Source organism: Nannizzia gypsea, genomic scaffold, assembly GCF_000150975.2.
Source record: "Nannizzia gypsea CBS 118893 supercont1.10 genomic scaffold, whole genome shotgun sequence".
Taxonomy (NCBI): Eukaryota; Fungi; Ascomycota; class Eurotiomycetes; order Onygenales; family Arthrodermataceae; genus Nannizzia; species Nannizzia gypsea.
This window is the reverse complement of record NW_003345192.1, coordinates 190,640-206,771: the sequence shown is the minus strand read 5'-3', so window position 1 is coordinate 206,771 and position 16,132 is coordinate 190,640. Positions and strand designations below refer to the sequence as shown.

Here is a 16,132-nt window from a genome sequence, read left to right as displayed (position 1 = left end):
CAATGCTCCAAGAGAGTGAGGCGAATCTGGTACACATTCTCAATGATATGGATCTAAGAGACTTCAGGAGAGACCAAAGCTCTCACCACGCGACCATGGCAACCTGGCAAATTTCCTTTGAGCAAATCCGAACATCTAAGCCTGAGGCATCTGATATGTTTGCATTGATGAGCATGTTTGATCGACAGGGAATTCCAGAACACCTACTCCGGAGAGACATGAGTCGACTGCAGTTCGAGGATGCAGTGACTCCGCTATTAAGCTTTTCTCTCATCAAAGAAGAAAAGGGCCATCGGTCATTCGAGATCCATCGTCTGGTACAGGTTTCAATACGAGGATGGTTAGAGTCGAAAAGGCAGCTACAAGGGTGGGAAAGAAAAGCAGCTGAAGCACTGGCTACGGTATTTCCAACCGGGGAATATGAAACGTGGTCGGACTGCCAGGTATTACTCCCGCATGCTAAAGTGGTCATGAATTATATCTCCAAGAATGAAGGAGACTTGTCGAGTTGGGCAAAACTTGGCCACAAGGTAGGATTGTATTTGTCTCTCAAGGGCGAATATACTGACGCGGAGATAATGAATCAACATGCATTAAGAGAATGCGAGAAGACACTAGGGCCAGAGCCTCCAAATACACTTGGTAGTGCTAATAATCTTGGCTTCGTCCTTCAGCAGCAGGGGAAATATAAAGAGGCAGAGGCTATGTATCAACGGGCAGTAAATGGGGCAGAAGAGGTACTAGGGCCAAGCCATCATGATACACTTCTTAGTACTAATAATCTTGGCGCTATCCTTCAGCAACAGGGGAAGGATAAGGAGGCAGAGGCACTATACCAACAGGTATTAAGGGAGAGAGAGAAGAGACTAGGGCCAGATCATCTAGACACACTTCTTAGCGTTACTAGTGTTGGCACTACCCTTTGCCAGCAGGGGAAGTATAAGGAGGCAGAGGCCATGTATCAACGAGCATTGAGGGGGAGAGAGAAGATACTAGGGCCAGACCATCCAAATACACTTAACAGTTTCAGCAATCTTGGCTTAGTCCTTCAGGATCAGGGGAAGTATAAGGAGGCAGAGGAAACGTATAGATGGGTATTAAAAGAAAGAGAAAAGGTGCTAGGGCTGGACCATCCAGATACACTTGCTACTATCAACAATCTTGGCTCAGTCCTTAGGGATCAGGGGAAGTATAAAGAAGCAGAGGCAATGTATCGACTGGCGGGTACTCAAATTCATCCAATAGAGTAGCCAGTGCTTATATATAGTTATATCCAGTAATATCCATCAGATACCACTGTGGTCGTGTTTTGCGCAACACTGGAATTTTCGAGTTATCCTGAGGGTTCAACGACTCCCCAGAGAGCAGATTGGTTGAATTTTCCAGGAACTACGAACTAGTGTAGTCAGAATTTTCGACCGTGGTCCTTGGTCGCAGATTCAAAGGGTATCAATAGAGGGTATCACTTATTATCAATGGTGCTTTGATTAAAGTCATGCAATAATAGGTGTGGCTAACGCTTATTAGAAAAACCTAAGCGTTATACATGACTGAATGCAAAGCGAAAGGAGAGTTTCGAACGCTGATGCCCAGGAACAGTGGCAACAAGAAACCTAAAGGCATATAAATATCAATTGAGACCATCTCAGCTCTTGGAAAAGATTCCTTTGCCGGTCGAATGTTTGGCAAGAACCACCAGAATAGTCGCCAGAAAATTCACTGATCCACTGAAGTACATCGGTCAAATAATTGCATAACTGCTCCGTCTTGGGGCGAGAACATTGCTCGCAGGGCGGATTCCGGTCGCATCTGCAAGATATCAATGAACAATTAGTTAGGCGCAAGAGATTGGAGGTGGTTGGGACGGCTAAGATCCTTGTCCATTCTTGAAGCTCTTTGCACATGATACCTGATTCCCCCAAATGTTCATCTACTTCTCTTTCTTCTTCAGCCGCTTATCGACATTTGAGAAGCAGTGGGATTGCTATTTGGTGCAGCAGTAAGTAAAGGAGACACAGTACTTCCATCGCTGAGCATTCCAATTGGAAAAGAGAGTAACGATAAATAAGCCCGATGCCCGCCGGACATCACGGACATGACCCGGGGATAGTACTGAATATCCCCGGTGAGAACAATCTCTCCTGAGCCTTTGCTGAATTTAGGTGAGTATATAGTATTGGCCTTCAAGTGCTTTTTCTTTCTTTTATCGTGTCTTCGTTTGTCCATTTTGGTGCTTATTCAGTTTAATATTCCACGAATCTAATCTAAATAGCGATGTTGCTAGAGTCGCTGGAGTTCTATGGCAAGGGTTCACGGGCTATGCTAAGCATAGCTTTAGCCCGTGTGTACCAGCAGATACAAGCCATCGGGCATCGATGGTCATACCAAGATACCCCATCACCGAAGAATGTGGTAGTACTCGGTGGCTCCTATGCCGGCATCCACCTTGCCCAGCGACTGACAGAGACGTTGCCGACAGGCTACCGGGCAGTCTTGATCGAGAGGAACTCGCACTTCAACCATCTTTATGTGTTCCCGCGGTTTGGCGTGGTGCCGGGAATGGAGCGGTCTGCTTTCATTCCGTATACCGGGATTGCTAGATATGCACCAGCTGGCATCTTCCAACACGTCCAAGACTCCGCAACGAGCGTTACTCCAAACAAGGTCGAACTCGCGTCTGGCAAGAGCATTGAATATGAGTATCTTGCTATTGCAACGGGCTCATGGCAGCCTCCACCCGCAAAGATGAGATCTAACGACAAAGAGGGCGCATGTGCGGAGATGTGTCTGTCTCAGAAACAAGTTCAGAATGCCAAAAAAATCGCAGTGATAGGAGGAGGTCCTGTGGGAGTCCAAGTCGCAACCGATATCAAGAGCTTCTTTCCAGCCAAGGATGTGACTCTGATCCATTCGCGGCACCAACTCTTGCCAAACTTTGGTCCGCGGTTGCATGGGCATATCCTGCAGATTCTTAGCCGGTTAAATGTCAAGACGATATTGGGCGAACGACCGCAGAGCGCAAGTAACCAGGAGTCGTCACTACAGTTTAAGAATGGCCATAAAGAGATATATGATTTGGTGGTAGGTAACTCCGTTAGTTCTGGAGATTTTGTCCACTGCCCTCTTCTGCATTTTTATGTATCGTACCTTGGACTGTAGGGATCCCCTTGCTGAACTTCATATTCCAGATCCGATGCACGGGACAACGCCCAAACTCGAGCATCCTCTCCAGACATTTCCCCTCCGCAATAAGCAAGGAAACCGGCCAGATCCTGGTGCACCCAACTCTCCAGGTCAACGTCAACGGCAGTACTGGAATGGAAAACAAACACATCTTTGCGCTGGGAGACGTCGCCAAAACCGATGGCCCCAGGATGGGCCGGGCTTGTCAATCTCAGGCAGAAATAGTCACGTCCAACATCCTGGCACTGATCAACAACAAGCAGGGCCAGCTTGTTACATATCGGCCATCCATCGTTGATAGAGTTATCAAGTTAACGCTGGGCAAGGTGAGAGCAGCCATAACTCCCCATAGTGCGCGCATAAGTAGCTAACCAGCCCTTTGGTTGCTCCGGTTAGGACGACTACGCCTGGTACGTGACAGACGACAGTGGCCGCGAGCTCATGGTGAAGGGCAGAGGTGGTGGTGTCGACCTCAGCGTCGGTCAAGCCTGGAGCAAGCTCGGGGTCAGCCAGAAGGAAAGCACCGCGTAACACGCGGCCTGCTGAGTTGTAACAGAGAGGAAGAGATGCCCTGAAGAAGCTCTAACACGATATCATGGCAGTTACTCCGTCTATACTTTGTTATCCATGGATGTCTCTATGTAGGATAATAAAAAGAAAAAGAAATAAAAAGTTAAGAAAGTAACACCGCTTAGTCATCAGCCCCTTGTGTTATGTAATCCGACGCCGTCACTTTTCTTCTTTTCTTCTTTTCTTCTGCCTCGATGACTTCAACTTGCGTCGGCCGCGACAACAACAACCTGCGCCTGCATCTACCCGGCTGCGGCCACGATTGAAACGACCGCGCATCTACGAAGTACCCTCCCGCCTCACCGTCGCCCTGTGTTGAGGTGGCCGTGTTAAGCTAGCTCCTCAACTAGTTAGTTAGCTTGCTGCATCATCTTCTCCCCCTGGCCAAGCCAAAACGTCACCAGCCCGACCGACCGAGAGACCCAAAGATAAGTCAACCTCCAACCTCAAAAACCCATCAGCCGGCGCGCCCTTCCAGACCACCACCAGCGCTTCCCTGCCGCGCCTATCAGGGCCCCGAGTACAGCGCCGTGACTCTATCCGCGACCATCTCTCGTCTCTGGTCGGCCTCAGAAGTGTCTGGACACGTCGCCGCCGAGGAAGCGTCGCCCAGCTGGTACCTGAAACAGCCCGTTTTTCCGCGCAAACACCGGCTATACTTATTATAAACTCATCTACAGCTCGGTCGTCCTGGTGAAGACAGATCGCGGTGCGCAAGAGGAAGACGCCCGCCGACAAGAGACCGTCTCCGATCGCCCTGGTGGCCACCCCTGCAAGGCAGCCTGGCAGTGGCATCATAGCCATTGATACATCTGATACTACTTGCCGGGGAACTCGACGATACACAGCTGCTCTCTCTGCAAGGCGTTTTCATATGGCATGTTCCGTCTGCTACCCTGGTCTTCCATTGCTGGGGTTAAACAGATAACGGGTGCCGTGCAGGAACAGACAGCCACGGAGATGGCGGTGCGAGAACAGAGCCGGCAGTCATCACAGCTGCTGTCGCAGTCACAGTCGCAGACGCTGAAGCGGAAAAGGTCGGATTCTGCTGGATCAGAAGTGACTACGGGAAACGCCGTCAGCGTCCCCAAAATAGATACCTTGCATAAGACCACAACGCTTACAGACAGCGACAGCAAAGCGCATCAAGGAGACACAGTGGATTCCGACGTAGATCGGGAACGCGATTCAGCTGCCAGCAAATCAAAAAGGGTCGATATACCCAAGTTAAATGATCTACGGCAGCCGATAGCAGCGCGGACCATGGATACCGAAGAGCTGCGCCAGACCTTGGAGTCACAGCTTAGCCTGGAGGTGCTGCTCAAGCACGATGAACTCCGGATGATAGAGCAGGAAATGGCCAAGTGCCAGGTTGCGCTGGAGCAGCTGCGTCGTTGCGGCGAGATTCCGTACCCTGGATCTGGCCTGACCGGACCTCTGGCGGCCGTCAGCAACGGTACCGGGCCGTCCGTGATGCCGGCGCGCAGCAGTCCTCGTCCGCCTACCTCGCCTTCTCCCTGGGGTACCAATGACGGAGCATATACCCGCCATTACGCACGATGGCTTCTCCCCGATCCACGATTCGATGGTGGAGAGGTCGAGATGGTGACGTTACCGTCCGGAGCCGGTAAGAGTCCTGTTGTAGACGGACGAACAACTCGCGCATCATGGGCTGATGCAACCACGGCTTCTTCCCGTTCTCATCGTGGCACTGCTGGTGCGAAACTACAGGCTCTTTCAAGCGGGTACCCTCCGCCAAAGGACAAGGCCGGTCCGATGATCATAAAACGCAAGAGTGATGGCCAGTTCGTCAAGCTTGTGTGTCTTGACTGTAGACGTGATAACTTCTCCAGCACGCAGGGATTTATAAACCACTGCCGAATAGCGCATAACCGCAGTTTTGCCAGCCATGACGCTGCTGCTGCTGCTTCCGGAGAGCCTGTTGAAGTGGATGAGGCTGGCACCGTTGTGGGCGGGAACAGCGAACCGCCTGCTGCTGGCCCTGCCGGTTATGTCCATCCGTTGATTCGGTCTGCCCTGCTCACTGACCCAGCAAAGGGGGCAAAACACAGCAACCAACAGACCAAGGCCAGCGCCAACGCTGCTGCTCCTAAATCCGTCTCTGCTTCACCCCGGCTACAGCCACAATCAAGTACTCCCAGACGAGGCCCTAAAAAGCCAGATGCCTCTCCCGCTTCCGCTTTCAAGGCATCGCCACAGACGCCTCACCTGTCTTCCCTCATGCTCTGGAAGGGCTTTGACATCGACCTGTCTCACGTTGTGAACGATGCTCTCACCAAACCAGACGTCGAGATGTTCCTCTCCGATGAAAACTCGGACAGCGAAGCAGAGGAAAATGCCTCACATGAGCAGACAAGTTCCAAGCTAAGCATTCAGAATAACCGACTACCTGGCCGAACTGTGTATGCATCTTCCCAGCCTCAACGGCCTGGCAGCCGCAAGGGAATGGACAAACGAAGCGTCCCCACGCGTCGCTCCCCAGGCCCATTGAACACATCGACATCGACATCTCCGGTCCTTCCCCTATCTTCAGGAACAGCAGCGAGACGGCATCCACAGGCAGATCAAGACATCGACATGACAGACTCCAACTCCCCAAACCTCAGCCCTAACACCGTCGAGTCCAACCAGGCCCCTAGCCTCGTAAGTGACGACGGCGAGTATGAAGCTCCGTCTGAATCCGAGAGTCCGAGCCCCAGCTCCTCTAGCTCCGAGGACGAAGGGAGTAAATTCGATGACGTGAAGGTTCAAGACGGAGATGACCCCAGTGCTGACTCGAATGCTTCGAATTCTACCACCGGGCACATCTCGGGTCCTGCGAAGCACCATACCAGACCACCCATACCTACCACGCCAACTAGACGGCATACAGTGGGCAGGAAAGACGACTTGAAAAATAAAAACGCAAAGAGGCATCGATAGATACGCTTCTAAACTGAACAGAGCATGTATACTCACATGTCGCCCCAAGATCCCCCTTTTTTTCCTCTATTCAATTTCATATTCCTTCTATTAGAGTGTTTGACCAAAGCATTGCATGCTTCGCTTATGACTGCCTTAACGACCTTGCCTGTTTCTTCTCCTGTTTCTTATATCTGCTTTCTCCACCGTATGATTGTTATTCGGAGTAGCGAAATTCTTGAACTTCTTCTTAATTTGGGCACGTCCGACGGGTTGGCTGTTTTCTACTTCGTCTTTATACAACTTCTTAATATTCTCTACCTCCTTGGGATGTCCATGGCTCTGCTCACTACCTTACTTTTCCTCCTCCTCCTTCTTTTATGTGGATATATTTAAATACAGAAGAGATTGCCTTTATCCTTCCCATCGTCTACCAGTTCATCCTCCCTCCTGTTCCTTTCCCGTAGCTCTTTGTATGTAACCGACTCGACGTCGCAACGGCCAAAACTAGCTCACGTGATGATAGCTCGAAGGTGACGTTTTGATAAGACGAAGTAGAAGACGCCAAAGACAAGAGCCAGATACAACAAACATCACCAGCGAGAGGAGCCTGGATAATGGGATACTGACACAGCCATTGATGATACACGATGACATCCCGCCTCGTCCTGGTCATAGGTGACCTCTTCATCCCCGACAGAGCACCAGTAAGCAGCTCCATCGAAGCCTGGCGCAGCTACATAATGACAATAGCAATACTGACATATCTATTTCACCTTCCTGCTGCCGACAGGATATTCCAGCAAAGGTAGCACACCAATTCATTCTCCCTCTCTGTCTATCCAGTTCCCAGCAGCTAACACATTGTATAGTTCAAAAAACTCCTCACACCCGGCAAGATAGGCCAGATCCTATGTCTAGGCAACCTCACAGATCGCGACACATATGAATTCCTCCGCCAGATAGCGCCCGACCTCCAAGTTGTCAAGGGCGACTTTGACGTCGATGCTCCCAACCTCCCTCTAGCCAAGGTCGTTACGCACGGCAGTCTACGCATAGGCTTCACGCATGGCCATACGATTATCCCGCAGGGTGATTCCGAGGCGTTGCTGATCGCAGCTAGACAGATGGACGTCGACATATTGTTGTGGGGAGGCACGCATAAATTCGAAGCATACGAGATGGAGGGAAGGTATTTCGTTAATCCTGGGAGTGCGACGGGGGCGTTTACCACCTCCAGCGTGTCAAAGGGCGAGGAGCCAACTCCGAGTTTCTGCTTGATGGATGTAAGTATTCTTCTCTACCGCTAGTCTTCTTGTAGTGCATGCGATTGATTGCTGATTGTTCGGTGCAGGTGCAAGGGGATGTACTTGTGCTATATGTCTACCAGATACGGGTGGACGAGCAAGGGGCTGAGAATGTGGTGGTGGAGAAGGTGTCTTTCCGAAAACAGACCTCCCAGCCGGCTTAACGTTCTTTTCAATTGATATCCTTGGGGGTCATCACGGGAAGAAACGGCAGTTAAAAGCCTTCAAATCGTAGACATTTGACGAGCAAATCATAATATACAGATATATAAGTCAACCCACCAGCAAACCCGGCAGCGGTGTCAAGTCAGGAGACGTCTAGAGTCAATTACCGTAAAAATACAAGCCCACCACGCCATGAAGCAGAACCAACGAGCAAGCGCATAAAAACCCAAAAGAGAGGCTGCTCAGCGTCGGCGGCCTTTCACTTCGTTGAATAACCTCTTCACCTCCTTCTCCAGCGCTGCTTCTCCGTCGGGTCTGTATCTCGTCACCTTCGCCACGTTCTTCGCTGTGATTTCATTCATCTCTTCTTCTCCATTGACTCGCTGGTGAGCAAGCGTTTTAGCAGTCATGGCAAACCGCATGTCTCGCTTGCCGTCTACCAGCTCAAGAATGGCGGAGGGGGCCTGATCTGACTTCTCGGGTTCGATGCGCAGTACTCGGGTGTAGCCGCCTGGTCGGTCCATGTAGCGTTCTCGAAGAGGTCCAAAGAGCTTTGGCAGCATTTTATGAGGTGCCTATCAGACGTTAGCTTTCTTTTCCGGCGGATAGGTATGGATGGGTATAGGCCTGTTCAGCAGCCATAGAATGGGCTTTAATAAGACGTACGAAGAAATAGGTCGTTGCTCTGTTCCGGCTGGCCTCTGTGTTCTTCTTTCCAAGTGTAATCAGCTTCTCCGCCAGTCTCTGGGCCTCCTTTGCCTTGGGCCATGTCGTCGTTATCGATTCATGTGTGAAGAGAGAGGTGACTAGATTTCGGAGCAGGGCCCGTCGATGTGAGGATTTTCGCCCCAAGTGACGATATTTCATCGCACCGCCAGCCATTGTGAAGGTTGTGTGTCGTTGGCAGCGAGTTCGGCAGCGTCGGTGGTTTAATTGGTGGTTATAAAGTCGATTTGGTTGCTGCTTTGAAGATTTGATGAAGCTCGAGAAGATCAAAAATTGTTAGCACAGAAAAAGTCTTGGCGGGATCTTTTGTTCTTCAGCGACCAAGGTAAATATTTATGAGACTCGCGACGAGACGACGAAAAACATATGCACTCGAAGAGATTAATTTAAGAAAAGGATGATGTGAAGGAGCTACTGGTGGCTCTCCGCTGATTGCTGATATCAAGATGGGTTTCATTGCTGGCTTTGTACGTTATGTTACAGCTACATGTTCACTACAACTTGTACTAACCAGTATCACAGGTCGGTGGACTCGCGCTCAGCTACGCTGTCATCCAACTGACAGTGCTGAAACAGCTTTCCGACAGACAGCGGCAGCAGGATCTTCTCCGGGAGCAAATTGACGCTCTGAATAACATGTCCATGCCAGCCACGATGCGCTACAGTGTTCGAGACGAGGTGGACTATGCTGCGGCACTTGCAAGACGAGGCTACGGACCGCCCCAGGGACCTACGGTGGTTGATACATGGAAGATGAGATGGAACGAAGAAGTCAAATCGATGGCACAGAGCATCCACGAGTTCAGCTGGGAGGATTTAAGAGAGATGTTCAGAAAGACGCGTGGAGGATAGAGTTGATTAAGGTTGATGCCTCATATTGAGTGTATTGAATAAGTATACCATGGGGCAAGGGACCCAAGATATCCGTCTATGGTGATACCTCTACCCGGCCAATGCAGATTATGGAGCATGTCAGTCATCAGCAGGTGCAGGCGCTCTCTGCTCAGCTGTTGAGCCAACTGGCGGCTGTCTGCTCCCGCTCTCAGCCCAGACCTCCTTGCTCTTGTCCGCAACCTCTCGCATCGTCTCAGCCACGTCTTCCAGCTTTGCAACAACGTCCAGCACACCATTGCTGACTCGCTCAAAGTACCGGTCGTTGGCTTCTCTCCGCTTCCGGGCGTGCGTGATATCCTTCTCTGTCTTTTCGTCCAGAACTTCCCGAGGTTTATTCTGCTCTATCTCCATCACGGCTGTGTTCGCACCAGACGAGCTATTATTATTATTATTGTGATTATTATTTCCGCTGTTGCCGCTGCTGTTGTTGCTGCTGTTGCCATTATTGCTGTTATTAGGCACTTCCTCTCCCTCCGTTCTGCCCCATGCCTGAGCCAGCGCAAGCTGCTTGGCCCGTAGACTCTCCACGAGGTCTGGATGATATGTGCCAAACATGCGGCTACCTCCAGTGGCTGCGAGCTCTACCTCGGCGAGAGCACTCTGCATCTGGTCCCAGAGGGCGTCTGCTCCCTCCGCCGGTCGAGGGGGGGCTGCATCCTGTTGGGTGCGCGGGTGGGTCAGGTTCAGGTCTCGGACGCTCTGGATATCATGGATATCGTGTATATCGTGGAGGTCGCGGATGCTCTTCAGGATGGAGGTGTGAGTCGAAGACGACTGGGGCGCTGTGCCTGTAGCTGTTCCTGGGCCCGTCCTGGCGTTGGAGAGAGACGCCCGGGATGCGTTCTGGGACGGCGTCTGGATGACTATCCTCCTCCCTTGCCTCGAAGAAGAGCCACTTTGCGACATCTTCCAAAGCTATCTCACCCTTTCATCTCTTCACCTTTGTCTTCATCCTCAATCCTCGCTTGGTATCTCGTCGTTCTGTCTTTCTCTTTCTCGTCTTTTGCTTCTCTTTTTGCGCGTTGAAGTCGAGATCTGCTTATCTAATAAATTCTTCATTCATGACTCAGTCCTTAGTCAGAGAGTTCATTACTAATAACTTTATTACGGAATAACTTTCAGCCGCTTCGCTTACCAAACGCACTTTAAGCGAACACCAAAAAAACCACCAAAACTTCATTTTTGGCGGAGACGAAAAGACGTTTCGACACCAACGACACTCGACACAACGCAACGAAGCTACAGACAACAGCTCGTTGGTCTTTTCATCCCCGACAACATCCTATCGTATGTGGAAGCTTTGAACCTCTCCTGATATCAAGCATAGCGAACCCCCCTCGGCTTACAATTTACACGTCCAGCGAAGTTATAGATACTTAATACGTCGAGATGGGAAAAGGCAAGCCGCGTGGTCTTAACGCCGCCCGCAAGCTGCGAAACCATCGCCGTGATGGTCGCTGGGCCGATCTGCATTACAAGAAGCGTCTTCTCGGAACCGCCTTCAAGTCCTCTCCCTTCGGTGGATCGTCACACGCCAAAGGAATTGTCATAGAAAAAGTTGGTGTTGAGGCCAAGCAGCCCAACTCTGCTATTCGAAAGTGTGTCAAGGTCCAGCTTGTCAAGAACGGAAAGAAAGTCACTGCTTTCGGTACGTCGACCTTTTCATTCAATTACGCGTTGCCTGGTTTATATTTGGGCGAGGGGTGGGAAAAGATCGAGAGAGGAGAGGGAGGGGTGAAATGATATGGCTGCTATGGGATGTTGAGCGAGCATGGCTAATAACAATGGCTTTTCTAGTTCCCAATGACGGTTGCTTGAACTTCGTTGACGAGAACGACGAGGTCCTGCTTGCTGGTTTCGGTCGTAAGGGCAAGGCCAAGGGTGATATTCCCGGTGTTCGATTCAAGGTCGTCAAGGTCTCTGGTGTCGGTCTGTCCGCTCTGTGGAAGGAGAAGAAGGAGAAGCCACGATCCTAAACGGAGTTTCGGTTTTTTGGTCGTGGTCGCGGGCGAGATGGCGTGGTTGTTTACGTGAGGATACACAGCCTGGTTTGGGGTCAATGGCTATGGCTACAGCTATGGATCCGGAACAAATACAGACGGGCTGCTAATTGCTACGAATTCTACGGTTATGTGAAGGATGAAACTCCCCCTGCTGGGCATACGATACAATTGCTTTTGACAGAGACCGAGATTTCCTTGATCACAGTAAATGTGGAATCCTTGTGCATTCGCTCGATTTAAATCAGTAGCTCAGGTGCAAGTCAACAAAAATTCCATTTTCTCTTCAACATTCGTCTGTCCCATATCTCATGCATCATGTCATGTTTCGTCTTAATATGGGTCTCATCTCATGGGGATAATTCATGATTTAAAAAGTGATGTCCTCGGTCCGGTAGTGGTCTGATACAATGCGGTAGAGGTATGAAGGAGCATGAGCACCCCTAACAACAAGTTAGCAATGATCATCACTATGAACAAAAAACAAATGTACGATTGATACTCACACGTTGGTGATGTAGAGGTCAACAAGTTCGGGCGGCACATAGTCGTATAACGGGTTCATCACGTCGACCTTCTCAGCAATGTCGCTATGCATATAATCTGCAACCGCACTGGCGTCTCCATACTCGATAAGAGCCTCATAGTCGAACGGATAGACCGGGCTGAGCTTGTATATTCCACTAACCACGACCACAGGCGTCTTGTGGACCTTGGCGGCACTAGCAACGACTCGAGATCCAGCTGCGGCTACGAGGCCACCGTTGGCAAGGACAGAGTGGGTGCCCAAGATGACTTTGTTGACTCGAGACATGAGTGCAAACACGGCCGAGTCAGGGATGAGAATGACTGTGATCCCCAGTGCAATCAGAGGCTTCTGGAACGAGTCCGTAGCCAGGCCTTCTTCGTCGCCCGTCAGCGTTCCGGTGACAGCAGCATGGCTGTCCTTGTGGCTGTTGGGGTATGATTCAACATGTATGACGGTAAACTTGCGGCGCGCAGCAGCCTTGAGCAGGAACTTCTGGACAGAGACAGACGATTCGTAGGTGAGGATGATTTCATTAGAATGGATGTGTTCGAGTGCGTAGGCAGCGATTTGATCGTCTACTTGGTGCAGCTCGTCCACGATCTCAGTTATACCGTCGAGGACTTCGGCTTTAAAGTCCTTTATCCCGTTGCCGTTCGGGTCATCCTCTTCTTCGGAGGGCATCTCTGATTCTGGCTCTGGTACGATGGGGGATGATGATTCAAGCTCCGGGGCCTCTTCAGGCTCAGGCTCGGAAAGTAGATTGAACATGGATATCACAGGAGTACTCATCACACCAGAAAAGGACGGATGTGTCATGAGTGCTGGACGGGATAGATACCGTCCATTCGCATCAAAGGGGGACAGGCCTTTGATCTCCTGGTTATTGCCTCCTCGTCTCCGGGACTGCGGTGCATGCCGTGAGCGTGTACCCGTGTGCGCAGTTCCTGACTGCTGCTGCTGCTGCTGATGTTGCTGCTGCTGGCGTGGCCGGTTTTTCAAGCTCAGGCCTATGAACCGTTCATTCTCTGACTCGTCTCTGATCAAACCAAGCACCCGCCGGACGATATTCCCCACGACCATCTCCCTGGGCTGAGCAGCTACAATGAGCCTGCCAACCTGCTGGACTCGCTCGATCAGATGCTCTGGCGAGTATACGCGGTATGTAGAGACTACTCGCATGAGCAGGTAGACTGTAGCAACCGCGCATGAGTGTGACTGGCGTATTTGTCTCCGTTTAAGCAAGCTATATTCTTCTTGTTAGCATAGTTATATCAAATTTTGTTTATATTCAATTTCAAAGGGAACGAGAGGTACATACGATATGAGTGTTTCTATGGACGATTCAATCGAGTTGACCTTGAGATTGCGCAGAAAGGTCGAGAGCCCTGGAGACAGGGACACCGCCATAGACGCCATCTTATATCTTCTATCTATAATATAGCCTCTATTCCGAACTGGTTCCTTCTTTTGGGTGGTTGTAGAGGCTGCGCAGCTTGTTCAATATATTTATATGTATCTAGACGCGCTGTCAGTAAATGAGTCAGATAACACTCAAGGGACCAATTCTGCACTCCTACAGCAGCAACTCACCAGTTTAACCTGTCCAGGACCTGCAGCTGACAGTCTTGTCTGTATAATCACAGCAGAATCACAGCCAGTCGCAAGTTTTCTGCTTTGCCCGCGGGAAGGAAAATCGCAAGAAGCGAGAGAGAAAGCTGATTTCCTATCTGGGACTTGGCAGGCTTTTTTTATCATCACGTGAAGTGGGATTTCAATTCACATACAAATATAAAGAACTAGAGGTAGACATTGAATATTGATAGTGATTAGACAGCCATAGATAGTGACGGAGATGATAGATTGTGAGAGAAGAAGAAGAAGATAAAGGGAAAAGTAAAAAGAGGATGAGATTCGCTTGCTTGACTGTTTTAGTCTAAAAGCTGCCTGGCCAGATGGATGACGTCCACTTCATGAGAATAGCATGTTAAATAGAGATATCATGAAAAGAACAAGGAGAAGAGAAAAGGCCAAATAGAAAAGAATGATGAAGAAGAAGACAAAATGATCCATATCCCAGTCAGATAGATGCCTCAGCTTAAGCCCTAATGACTCGCTAACAGGAAGAAACAATGAGAACTTCCACCAACAGGCGGTCAACCATGTAACCAACCGACCCCCTTATTTTTGCGTTGATTTATCCCTTTTTTTTGTATGTCTTTGTTTTGATTTTTGATCAAGGGTGCGTGTGTGTGTGATCAGGACTGCGAGGAGTGCTGAGCCCAGTGACCGGCAAGGGCTTCGGGAGGGATCTTCTCCTGCTTGGTGTAGATATCAATCAGGGGCTGCATGGGCTCGAGCTCCTTGTCTGACACCAGTTTGTAGTACTTGGCGACGGTGACAAAGTGGACAAAGCACATGTTGAGCACCTCGTGCTTGTTGATATGCCAGAAGGGGTTCTCCCAGTGGCCGTGGTAGAGATGGGCGTAGCAGCGGAACATCTGCTTCATGATGCCCTGGCAGTCCTTGTAGAAGGTAGGCGGGAAGCCGCTGGACTTGCCGATCCAGTCCTGCGACGGGTCGGTGGCCTGCTGCTGCTGCGGCTGCGGCTGTCCACTGGGGACCTCTCCGTTAGCCTGCTCGGTGTAGCCAAAGGTGATGGGGGTTGCGGAGACGGGGTCGGTAGGGAACATAACCGGGTCGTGGATCTTGCTGACAATCCACTTCTCGACCCGGTTAATGAACTTGGGCGCCGATATCCTTGCCGCCTTGCCGTCGACCAGCCAGGTATAAGTCAGGCTGTGTATGTTATGTTAGCATGGGCATGGACATGGGCATGGGCATGAACAATGATGAAGTTGTATGCTACTTACTTCCCAGCAGACATGGTGGGACATGTCATCTCGTTACAGATCGGGTATCCAGTGATACTGTTGATCTCCTGTATGACCTGCAGCATGCCATGGAGCAGACGATTCTGTTCGACCACTGTAGACAATGTGTTAGCCGCGAGCCCCTTTAGTTTTTGACAGATATCTGGCACCGGTGTTGTGTAAATTGGCAGGTGAAACAGTGGACCGACTAACCCTGGTGAGCAAGCCACTCGCCGAGCTCGACGTTCTTCGGACAGGCACAGAGGGTCAGGAAGTTGCCCTTGACGTTCAGCGAGGCGTACTTCTCCTGGAAGAAGTACTTGATCGAGTCGCGCTGGTCGGGCTGCGCGGGCTGCTGCTCCATGGCCGCCTGAGATGCCGATGGAGGGGCGGGCATCGCTGCTTGACCGTGGGGGAAGCCAGGCGAGAAGCCCGCGCCGTCGGCCGCCCGGTGTAGACTGCTGCCGCCATTGTTCCCGCTGTGCGTGTTGCCGGTGTTGTTGTTATTGTGGCTGCTACTGTGGCTGCTATTGTTGTTGGTGGTGCTGTTGATGCTGCCGCTGGGCGTGTTGCTGGCGGTGTTGCCGGCGCTGCTGGCGGCGGCGTTGTTGCTGCTCTTGTTCGACCCGCGACCGAAGCCCTGCCGCCTGCTGCAGTCAGTATCGGACACCAGAGCAGGAGAGCAGGAGGAGAGAGAAAGACTCGAACGCCCGTCGAGGCCACTTACACGCTCTGGAAGAAGTTTGACATTGTCCGGGCGCACTGGGAGATCTGGCTGGTGAGATCCAGGGTCCTTTTGTGATAGCAGCAGCAGAGGCAGGCCTGGAGGCAGGAGAAAGACTGCTGTCAGTCACTGTCAGGCTCTGTCTCTCTCTTCTTCTGTATCTTCTGGCCCTCTTCTTCTCTGTTTTTCCTCTCTTTCTGCTTCACTGCGTCTGCACTGCTTTCTGCTTATTCCGTTTTGTT

General features: G+C 50.8%; 10 protein-coding genes across 10 annotated transcripts; 6 read left to right on the top strand and 4 right to left on the bottom strand.

Moving 5' to 3' along the window:
* Positions 1-95: 95 nt before the first annotated feature.
* MGYG_09201 (hypothetical protein) lies at positions 96-1,250 on the top strand (the record flags this gene model as incomplete). The annotated part of the gene is made up of 3 exons (XM_003169081.1): positions 96-530; positions 675-737; positions 807-1,250. The coding sequence occupies 3 exons, from the start codon at positions 96-98 to the stop codon at positions 1,248-1,250; spliced, it is 942 nt and encodes a 313-aa protein (XP_003169129.1).
* Positions 1,251-2,274: 1,024 nt separating this feature from the next.
* Positions 2,275-3,714, top strand: MGYG_08676 (oxidoreductase; the record flags this gene model as incomplete). Its single annotated transcript, XM_003169080.1, has 3 exons — positions 2,275-3,081; positions 3,189-3,509; positions 3,580-3,714. 3 exons carry the CDS (start codon positions 2,275-2,277, stop codon positions 3,712-3,714), a joined length of 1,263 nt encoding a protein of 420 aa, XP_003169128.1.
* A 999-nt stretch (positions 3,715-4,713) lies between these two features.
* On the top strand, positions 4,714-6,696 carry MGYG_08675 (hypothetical protein; the record flags this gene model as incomplete). Its single annotated transcript, XM_003169079.1, has 1 exon — positions 4,714-6,696. The coding sequence occupies one exon, from the start codon at positions 4,714-4,716 to the stop codon at positions 6,694-6,696; it is 1,983 nt and encodes a 660-aa protein (XP_003169127.1).
* Positions 6,697-7,325: 629 nt separating this feature from the next.
* Positions 7,326-8,146, top strand: MGYG_08674 (vacuolar protein sorting-associated protein 29; the record flags this gene model as incomplete). The annotated part of the gene is made up of 3 exons (XM_003169078.1): positions 7,326-7,382; positions 7,548-7,961; positions 8,030-8,146. The coding sequence occupies 3 exons, from the start codon at positions 7,326-7,328 to the stop codon at positions 8,144-8,146; spliced, it is 588 nt and encodes a 195-aa protein (XP_003169126.1).
* A 243-nt stretch (positions 8,147-8,389) lies between these two features.
* Positions 8,390-9,029, bottom strand: MGYG_08673 (mitochondrial 54S ribosomal protein YmL8; the record flags this gene model as incomplete). Its single annotated transcript, XM_003169077.1, has 2 exons — positions 8,390-8,722; positions 8,814-9,029. The coding sequence occupies 2 exons, from the start codon at positions 9,027-9,029 to the stop codon at positions 8,390-8,392; spliced, it is 549 nt and encodes a 182-aa protein (XP_003169125.1).
* Positions 9,030-9,319: 290 nt separating this feature from the next.
* MGYG_08672 (hypothetical protein) lies at positions 9,320-9,725 on the top strand (the record flags this gene model as incomplete). The annotated part of the gene is made up of 2 exons (XM_003169076.1): positions 9,320-9,340; positions 9,396-9,725. 2 exons carry the CDS (start codon positions 9,320-9,322, stop codon positions 9,723-9,725), a joined length of 351 nt encoding a protein of 116 aa, XP_003169124.1.
* A 120-nt stretch (positions 9,726-9,845) lies between these two features.
* Positions 9,846-10,673, bottom strand: MGYG_08671 (hypothetical protein; the record flags this gene model as incomplete). Its single annotated transcript, XM_003169075.1, has 1 exon — positions 9,846-10,673. One exon carries the CDS (start codon positions 10,671-10,673, stop codon positions 9,846-9,848), a length of 828 nt encoding a protein of 275 aa, XP_003169123.1.
* A 483-nt stretch (positions 10,674-11,156) lies between these two features.
* On the top strand, positions 11,157-11,743 carry MGYG_08670 (40S ribosomal protein S23; the record flags this gene model as incomplete). The annotated part of the gene is made up of 2 exons (XM_003169074.1): positions 11,157-11,415; positions 11,565-11,743. The coding sequence occupies 2 exons, from the start codon at positions 11,157-11,159 to the stop codon at positions 11,741-11,743; spliced, it is 438 nt and encodes a 145-aa protein (XP_003169122.1).
* A 394-nt stretch (positions 11,744-12,137) lies between these two features.
* MGYG_08669 (translation initiation factor eIF-2B subunit beta) lies at positions 12,138-13,712 on the bottom strand (the record flags this gene model as incomplete). Its single annotated transcript, XM_003169073.1, has 3 exons — positions 12,138-12,210; positions 12,274-13,539; positions 13,615-13,712. 3 exons carry the CDS (start codon positions 13,710-13,712, stop codon positions 12,138-12,140), a joined length of 1,437 nt encoding a protein of 478 aa, XP_003169121.1.
* Positions 13,713-14,551: 839 nt separating this feature from the next.
* Positions 14,552-15,916, bottom strand: MGYG_08668 (kinase activator; the record flags this gene model as incomplete). Its single annotated transcript, XM_003169072.1, has 4 exons — positions 14,552-15,092; positions 15,167-15,281; positions 15,380-15,813; positions 15,894-15,916. 4 exons carry the CDS (start codon positions 15,914-15,916, stop codon positions 14,552-14,554), a joined length of 1,113 nt encoding a protein of 370 aa, XP_003169120.1.
* Between the last annotated feature and the right edge of the window lie 216 nt (positions 15,917-16,132).